The sequence below is a fragment of the Belonocnema kinseyi genome, chromosome 7 (genome assembly GCF_010883055.1).
Source record: "Belonocnema kinseyi isolate 2016_QV_RU_SX_M_011 chromosome 7, B_treatae_v1, whole genome shotgun sequence".
NCBI lineage: Eukaryota > Metazoa > Arthropoda > Insecta > Hymenoptera > Cynipidae > Belonocnema > Belonocnema kinseyi.
The window spans coordinates 10,627,079-10,636,676 of NC_046663.1; the positions used below are offsets into that span (position 1 = coordinate 10,627,079).

General features: G+C 22.6%; 1 protein-coding gene across 2 annotated transcripts in view; it reads right to left on the reverse strand.

The window, feature by feature from the left end:
• Positions 1-9,598, reverse strand: part of LOC117176115 (codanin-1) — an 88,393-nt gene that overhangs the window by 13,290 nt on the left and 65,505 nt on the right. For both annotated transcript variants that reach the window (XM_033366173.1, XM_033366172.1), the window contains 2 exons: positions 5,566-5,928; positions 1,558-1,723 (listed from right to left, as the gene is read on the reverse strand). In XM_033366173.1, the coding sequence (XP_033222064.1) occupies positions 1,558-1,723; positions 5,566-5,928 (529 nt within the window). The remainder of the gene's footprint in view (positions 1-1,557; positions 1,724-5,565; positions 5,929-9,598) is intronic.

Sequence of the window (9,598 nt, forward strand, 5' to 3'; positions counted from 1 at the left end):
ATTTATTTTATTTATATATTTAAATATCTCTTCAAATTAATAAAAAAAATTATAAATAATATTTATAGATCAAAATTCAACTAGAAAAAATTAATTTTGAAACAAAAAAATGGAAGTTAAACTATTAGCTAAATTAATTAATTTTCAACCAAACTGATGAATTTTCAACAAAAAAAATATGAATCTTCAACTGTAACAGTTAAATTTTAGCGTAAAAAGATTAATTAAAAAGAAATAGTTTCATTTTCGAAAAAAAATTCCCTTTCATCCAAAGAAAAAAACAAGTTTAATTTTCAACCAAGTAATCTTACTTTCAACCTAAACGATGAATTTTCAACTAAAATGATAATTATTTACCTGAAAAACTTGAATTTTTAACCGAAAAGAAGAATTTTCAAACAAGGAGATTAACTTTCAAAGAAAAAGATCATTTTCTTCAAAGAAAAAATGATTATTTAACAAAATCAATAAAAGATCGATTTCAATCAAAAATGGAACCGTTAAATTTTCATTTTGAGAACTAAATTTTCAACCAAAACAAGAAATTTTCAACAAAATAGTTAAATTTTTAACCAAAGTGATGAATTTTAGATCCAAAAAGTTCATTCTAAACCAAAAATGTAATATTTTCTATTTCCTGCAAACAAAATTTTAGTTTTCTATAAAAAAAAGGCAATTGAAATAAGACAAAAAATAAAAATGTTCAACAAAATGTTTATTAGTTGATATTTTCACGAAAAAAATGTTAGTTTTCAATCAAAAACGGTTGAATTACTACAAAAAATCCGAATTTTCAGCACATTATTGTTGAAAAGTCATAGCAAAAATAAAATAGTTACATTTTTCGTTTAAAATATTAATTTTAACTTTAAAAACAAACTAATTTTCACCAAAAAAAGTTAAATTTTCAACCGATGAAATAAAATTTTTGACTAAAATGATAAATCTTCAACCAAAAAGTAAATTTTTAAACGAATAGTTCAATTTTCAGCCCAGAAGATGAATTTTCTGCCAAAAAAGACCAAATTTCTACAAAGTACATGAAATTTCAACTAAAAAATAATTGTCAACTTAAAATAGTATAGATAAATTTTCATCAACAAAAAATTAATTTACAACCAAATAAAGTACATTTTTGATAAAATAATTTAATTTTCAACAAAGATTAAATTTAAATCAGAAAAGAAAGATCGATCAAAAAGGAATGTCCGGCTAAAAGTTTGAGTCTCTAAAGAAAGAAATTTACCTAAAAAGATACATTTTTAATCATAAAGAATAATTTTATTAAAAAAAAAAAGACTTTTCCACAAATTACATCAATTTTCAAATAAATATTTTAATTTTTGAGTGAAAAATATCAATTTTTAAACAAACAGTTGAGTTTTCATCCAAAAAATTAAATTTTCAACGAAAAATAGAATAGCTGTTATTTCCGTTAAAAATCCCGATTCTTTAATTTAATTTCCGGTCTTTCCCGGTTTCCCGGTCAAGTCGCCACCCTGGGCTTTACCTAATTATCATTTTCAATTTTATTCATAAAAAATATAAAAAATTTACCTAAAAAGATGGCTAAATCGACACTCAATGCACGTAAACAATTCTCAGGCCCGTGAAGTAAATCGGCTCGTTCAGTAAAACAAGAACAGAGTTGGTCCAATATTTTAGAAACAGTTTCCAGTGAAAAAGATTCACCTCTGTTGTCTAATAATTCCCACATGAAAGCCTGCAAAAAATTTATAAAATAAATAGTCGCAAAATAGCAGAAAAAAATTGTTTAAATAATAAAATTATATGTAAATAAATCATTCAGACTTCGGATCGACCAGAATATTTTTTTAAAGTCGCATAAGTTACAAAAGTCACATTATATTTAAAGCAAATTTATTTCTTTAAGAAGAAAGTTTCAGGTAAAGATCTCTGGATTGTACATTTTTATTATTTAAAAAATTAAATCAAAAGCTATACATAGCAAAAATACATAAAATACTTGAATTTTCTTCTTCCTAGCGTAAGATTTTATGGAGTTTAAAATTATATTTGCAGAAAAAAATTTACTTCTCAATCCACCCAATTTTTATGTTTATGAGCCATTCTCTAATAACCAAAAATTAATTTTAGTAAATAAAATTAATTTAAAACCAAATAAAATTATTGTTTAATGAAATAGATTAATTTTCAAAACAAAAGATTAATTTTTAATCAGAAAAGAGGGTCGATCAATTAGGAAGTTTCAACTAAAATTATGAACTTTTAATAAAAAAAATCATTTTTACCCAAAACGATTAATTTTTAATCATAAAGACTAATTTTCTACAAAAAAATACAAATTTTCCACAAATTAAATCAGTTTTTAAACAAATATTTTTATTTTTTCAACCGAAAAAATAAGTTTTTGACTAAAATGATAAATCTTCAAACAAAAATGAATTTGTAAATAAATGTTTGAATTTTCCAGCCCAAAAAATGGGTTTTCTGCTAAAAAAAAGACAAATTATGAACAAAATATATGAATTTTTAACCAACCAACATTTTCAACTTAAAATGTAATAGATAAATTTTTAGTAAATAAAATTAATTTACTACAAAACAAAATAAATTTTCAAAGAAACAGTTTAATTTTTTCAACCGAAAAAATAAGTTTTTGACTAAAATGATGAATAATGTTCAACCAAAAATGAATTTGTAAATAAATTTTTGAATTTTCAGCCCAAAAGATGGATTTTTTTTTGTTAAAAAAGACAAATTTTGAAATAAATAAATGATTAATTAATTAAATTAATTTACAACCAAATAAAATGATTTTCTAATAAAATAGATTAATTTTCGAAGTAAGATTAATTTTTTAATCAGAAAAGAATGGTCGATCAAAAAGGAAGTTTCAACTGACAAATTAATTTTCACCCAAAAAGATGGATTTTTAATCATAAAGATTAATTTTCTACAAAAAAAATTTAAATTTTCCACAAATTAAATAAATTTAAAAAAAAATTAATTTTTATATAAAAATATCAATTTTCAACCAAAAATAGAATAGCTAAATTTTCGGTTAATAATCTGAATCTTAATTTAAAAAAAAAGGATTTGCAATAAAATAGTTCAATTTTCTACTGGAATAGTTCAATCTTTCGTTTAAAAAAACAAACGATTTTCAACAAAAAAAAGTTAAATTTTCCACCAAGAAATAAGTTTTTGACTAAAATGATAAATCTTCAATAAAAAAATGTTTCAATTTTCCAGCCCAAAAGATCGATTTTCTGCTAAAAAAAGACCAATTTTGAACCAAAGAAATAAGTTATTAACCAACAAAATTTTGCAAATTAAAATGAAATAGATAAATTTTTAGTAAATAAAATTAATTTACTACCAAATGAAATGATTTTTCAATGAAATAGATTAATTTTGAATCAGAAAAGAAGAGTCGATCAAAAAGGAAGTTTCAACTAAAATTATGAATCTTTATCAAACAAAAAATCCACTTTTACCCAAAAAGATTAATTTTTAATTATGAGAATTAATTTTCCATAAAAAATACAAATTTTCCACTAATTACATAAACTTTTAAAGAAATCATTTAATTTTTGTATAAAAATATCAATTTTCAACAATACAGTTTAATTTTCATTCAGAATAGATCAATTTTCAACCAAAGAGTTCAATCTTTAAAAAAACGAGTTTTTAACCAAATCAATATACTTTTTTTTTAACTAAAAAATATAAATTTTAAAGTAAAAATAAAATAGTCAAATTTTTCGTTATTCATTTTTGACCAAAAAAAATTCCTAATTTCCAACAAAAAAGTTAAGTTTTCAAGCAAAAAAATAAGTTTTTCACTAAAATGATGAAATCTTCAATCAAAAATGAATTCATTTATATAAATCTTTGAATTTTCAGTCCCAAATATGGATTTTCTGCAAAAAAAGACAAATTTTATACCAAATAAAAGGATTTTTTAATTAAATAGATCAATTTTCAGTCAGAAAAGAGAGTCGATCAAAAAAGAAGTTTCAACTAAAATTATGAACCTTTAACAAACAAAAACTTAATTTTTACCCAAAAAGATTAATTTTCTACAAAAAAAAATACAAATTTTCCACAAATTACATAAATTTTCAAACAAATAGTTTAATTTTGATACAAAAATTAAACTATTTGTTTGAAAACGTATGTAATTTGTATTTTTTGTTGTAGAAACCTTTTATGATTAGAAATTCATCTTTTTGGTTCAAAATTAATTTTTTGTTAGTTAAAGATTCATAATTTTAGTTGAAACTTTCTTTTTGATCGACCATCTTTTCTGATTGAAAATTAATTTTGTTTTTAAAATTAGTCTATTTAATTCAAAAATCATTTTTTTGGTTATAAATTAATTATATTTACTAAAAATTTATCTATTCCACTTTAAGTTGAAAATTTTTGTTCGTTTAAAATTAATGTATTTTGTTCAAAATTTTTTTTTTTTTTAGCAGAAAATCAATTTTTTGGGCTAAAAAATTTAAAAATTTTTTTATGGAAGATTTATCATTTTAGTCAAAAACTTATTTCTTCGTTGAAAATTTAACTTTTTTTGTTGATAATTATTTTTTATTTTTTAATTAAAAACTAAGTTTTTAACGAAAAATGTGACTATTTTATTTTTGCTTTAAAAATTATATTTTTTATGTAAAAAGTCATTTATTTGGTTAAAAACTCATCTTTTTTTAAAGACTGAACTCTTTGGTTCAAAATTCTTTGTTTTGGTTTGAAAATTAGTCTGTTTTTTTTGAGGATTCAACTAATCTGTTCAAAATTCGTATTTTTTGGATTAATTTTTTGTCCAGAATGTAAATTTTAATAATGTCACTTTTCCTTCAATAAATCAATTCATGGTTTGTTTAATTCTTGTGTTTGATTTTTTGAAAATCGATTTTTTTATTAACGAAAGATTGCATTATTCCAGTAGAAAATTGAACTATTTTGCTGAAAACACGTTTTTTTTTAAATTAAGAATCAGATTTTTAACCGAAAATTAAGCTATTCTATTTTTGGTCGGAAATTTTCTATTTTTCATAAAAATTAAACTGCTTGATTGAAAATTGATATTTTTATATAAAAATTAAATTATTTGTTTAAAAATGTATGTAATTTGTGGAAAATTTGTATTTTTTTTGTAGAAAATTAATAAATGAATTTTCAATCAGAAAAAAAGAGTCGATCAAAAAGGAAGTTTCAACTAAAATTATGAATCTTTAACAAACAAAAACTTCATTTATATCCAAAAAGATTAATTTTCTACAAAAAAAAAAATACAAATTTTCCACAAATTACATACATTTTCAAACAAATAGTTTAATTTTTATATAAAAATATTAAGTTTCAACCAAACATTTTAATTCTTATGCAAAATAGATCAATTTTCTACAATCTTTCGTAAAAAAAAAAGGGGGAAAAAATTCCTCTTTAGCTCTGCTGGGATTCGAACCCAGGTCCACAGATTTCCGAATCCCAGCGAAGCATAAAAGATATTTTTTTTCAGCTAATGACAAAACATGAAGATAATATAAAAACTAAATAAATTATCAATCTTACCCGAAGATCGTCAAGAACATCGGTAGGACAAGCGCCATCAGGATTATGATTGTCATCGCCAGCAGTGCGTGAAGAACTATCACTTTTCACCAATCGATTAATTTCAGACTCCATATCTCGCATAAATAATGATCCACCGACAATGTGGGATTGAATCCACTGGCGAATACGATCAGTGGCCATTCGAATCGCAATCTGAATGCAGGTTTGTTGAACGGGCAACAAAGTATCTTCGGCCAAAAGGGATTCGATGGATTGTGAGGCACGTTTTTTGCACATCGGCGGAATCACTTCCTCACACTGTTTCTTAACCTGTTTCGAAAGACTCGCGGCCAATGCATTCATATCGCTCATCATAAGAGTCTAAAAGAAAATCGTTATCCGAAATTAAAACGATTTAAAAAGAAATTGCGGGGATCAAATCTTTTTTTTTTTTCGGAAAAAATACGAAACTGAAATGCCAATTGAATCGGAAATTTTTAACTCAAATGCTGAGTAATTTATAAAAATAAAATGAAAGCTAGAATTTTAAATTGAACAATTTCAAAACGAATTTTCAATTAATAAGGGTAGCGATTGGTCCCCGTTTTTCTCGGTCAAGTTTTTCACTCAAACATTTATTTTATTATAAACATCCTTTAACAAAACAGAGCGAAAGATTTCAAAATAACTGAATTTTGAAACAAATACTTAAATTTTCCAATAAAAAATATGAATCTTCAAGAAAAATGGAAAAGTTAAACTTTGAAATAGAAAAATTAGTTTCAATAGTTGAATTTTAAGTCAAAAAGAACAACTTTCAACTAAAATGATAAATATTTAACTGAAATACATGAATTTTCAACCACAAAGATGAATTTTCAAACATTAAGATTAGTTTTTTCCAAAAAATGCAATTAAAAAAACACATGAATTTTTTAAACGAAATAATTGAATTTTCACTTAAAGGAGACAACTTTTCAACAAAATAGTTGAATTTTGAACGAAAAAAAAACTTTAATCGAAAATGGAATAGTTACATTTTTCGTTAAGGTAGTTGTCCTGCGAAAACTAAAATATCTGAAAAAATGGTTTTTCTATGTTTTTAAGAATCAAAATATTATAACTGGCGTTATTTCAAATAAAAAACGTAATTTTGTATGAAAAATGTTAAAACATTCTATACAACTCTACTCTTTTCAAGTTGAAAAATGCCTTAATACTTAAATAATTAGAAATAATAGAGTTGTAGAGAATCTTTTCCGGAGAAAAATAAGACGTTATTTTTTTAAAAGGCAATCATTTTTCAAAATTTGGTAAGAAGCGACGGTCAGAAAAATTTAAATTGCAAAAAAATGGTTAAAATTGATGTTTTTTTCTGTGAATTTGACCATTTTTCACTTTTAAAAAAATTGTTTAAAGAAAAAAAAAAGATACATTGACAACCAAAACATACATAATTAAATTTTAAGCTAAATTAATGTTCAACCAAACAAATGAATTTTTAACAAAGACTATGAAAGATTCAACTAAGATGATAAATACTTAAATGAAAGAATTGAACTTTGAATCAAAACGATGGATTTCCAACAACAAAAAATTAATTTCTATCAAAAAAGACGAATTTACAACAGAAAAAGATCATTTTTCAACCAACAATTGAATAATTTAATTTTAAATCAAGAAATGAATATTTAACCAAAGAAATGAGTTTTTAATTAATATTATAGAATTTTGAAATGTATAATAATAAACAAATTTTCAACAAAATAGTTCAATTTTCGCCAAAAAATTCCTTCACATCCAAAGAAAAAACAAGTTTTTTTTATTAAAAATCTCATTTTGCAGCCCAGGAAATGAATTTTTAAATTAATCTTAAAAAAAAAATTTATTTTGTTTTTAATATTATTTTATTGTAATACGATGTGGTTGGCTGCCTTTTCATTTTTCTTTCCTCTTTTTAATTTTTGTCCGAGAATTATTTTTTTAATTTCTTCAGATTACAATAGGTTTTTTCCGTTAGATTTTTTGAACAGGAGTTTGTATCAATTTGATTATTGATCGTTAAATAGAGTTTTTAATTTGGATTTTTATCTAATTTAAGTTTCTGGAATTTTAAATATTTAACTGGAATACTTAAATTTTCAACCGCCAAAAAGAATTTTCAGACAAGAAGATTAGCTTTCAAGGAAAAAGATAATTTTCAATATTTGGATGGAATAAGTTGATGATGAATATTTAAATAAAACAATTTAATTTTTGACCAAAAAGCTGAATTTTCAACCAAGAACATTGATTTCTACCTAAAAATACGAATTTGCAACTAAAAATAATTTTGAATAATTAAAAAGTTAAAATAATTTGTAACAAAAGAGCTTAACTTTCACCCAAGTTTCATTTTCACTTTACTTTAGAATAAAAAGATAATTTTCTATAGAAAAATTGTTTTTTTTTTTTTAATACGTATATTTTCAAGAATATAGTAGAATTTTCTATTAAAAAATATCAACTTTCATTGAAATTGTTGAATTTTCAAATAGGAGAAATTAATTTTTAGCTAAAAATGGAACAGTTGAATTTTCAGTTGCAGAAATTAATTTTCAACCAAATGATGAACTTTAAACTAAAATGACGAATCTTTAACTGGGATGATTAAAATAAAAAAGGTTGAAAATAGGGTTGAAAAATAAATTTTCTATAAAAAAGACGAATTTTCCACAAAGTGCATAAGTTTTCAAACAATTCGTTGAATTTTCAAGTAAAAAATGTGGATTTTCAGCAAAATAGTTACAATATTATTTAAAAAGACACATTTTTAATTTAAGATCGAACAGAAATCTATTTTCTTCTGAAAATTTTTTTTATAATATAAAAGAATTAAAAATATTTACAATTAAGAAACAGACTTTTAAAATACCTAACTTTTCGTCTCATTAAAGGCAAAAATAACAATTGAAAAGGGAGGGAAAAAATACATTTTCAAACAAAAATAGAATAATTGTTTGAATAATGAAAACTTGAATTTTACTGCGATTAGAAATCAATTTCCGGTTTTTAATTAAATTTTTGGTTATTTTTTCAAGTCACATAATAAAACTGTTAAAAATCTAAAAAATTGCATCTTACAATATGGAAAAACCATTAATAATTAAAACATCTTTCCTTCCAACACAATAAAAATATTAGAAATAAAAAAAGATTCTTCAATTTCAGGTAAAATTAAAACCAAAACTTTCCAAATTTTAACCCAATAAAAATCTTTTAAAAAATTATCCTCTTCTATTTCAGGAAAAATGTCGTCCCTTCATACTTTATCGAAATCTTGAAAATAAAAAACTTTCTTTCCTCCAATTCAGAAAAAAGTAAAAAATTGATCCTTAAACTCAACAAAAATACTTTTAAAAAAATGGTCTCTTCCAGTTCAGAAAAAAGTAACAAAAAATTAATCTCATCCAACTCAATAAAAATAATAAACACAAAAAGGGCCTCTTCCAATTCAGAAAAAATTTAAAACCAAAATTAGCTCCCTTCTAACTCAACAAAAATGTTGAAAATGAAAAATTATTCTTTCAGTTTATAAAACATTCAAAACCGAAATTTCCTCTCATCCAACTCAACAAAAAATTATAAACAAGCAGAAAAAAAAATCTAAAGCAAAATTGAGATATTCAGAAAAAAAATTGAAAATCAAAATTTCCTCCTTCCAACTAAATGAAAATATTAAAAATAAAAAATTTCGCTTTTCCAATTTAGAAATAAATTGAAAACCATAATTTTCCTCCATCAGAATTAATTAAAAATGTTAAAAATAAAAAATTGATCCCTTAAACTCAACAAAAATACTAAAAAATGGTCTCTTCCAGTTCAGAAAAAAGTAAAAAAAAATAATCTCTTCCAACTGAATAAATATAATAAACACAAAAAGGGCCCCTTCCAATTCAGAAAAAATTTAAATCCAAAATTAGCTCCCTTTCAACTCAACAAAAAATTCTAAACAATGAGAAAAAAATTTAAACCAAAATTCAGAAATTTAAAAAAAAATTAAAAATCAAAA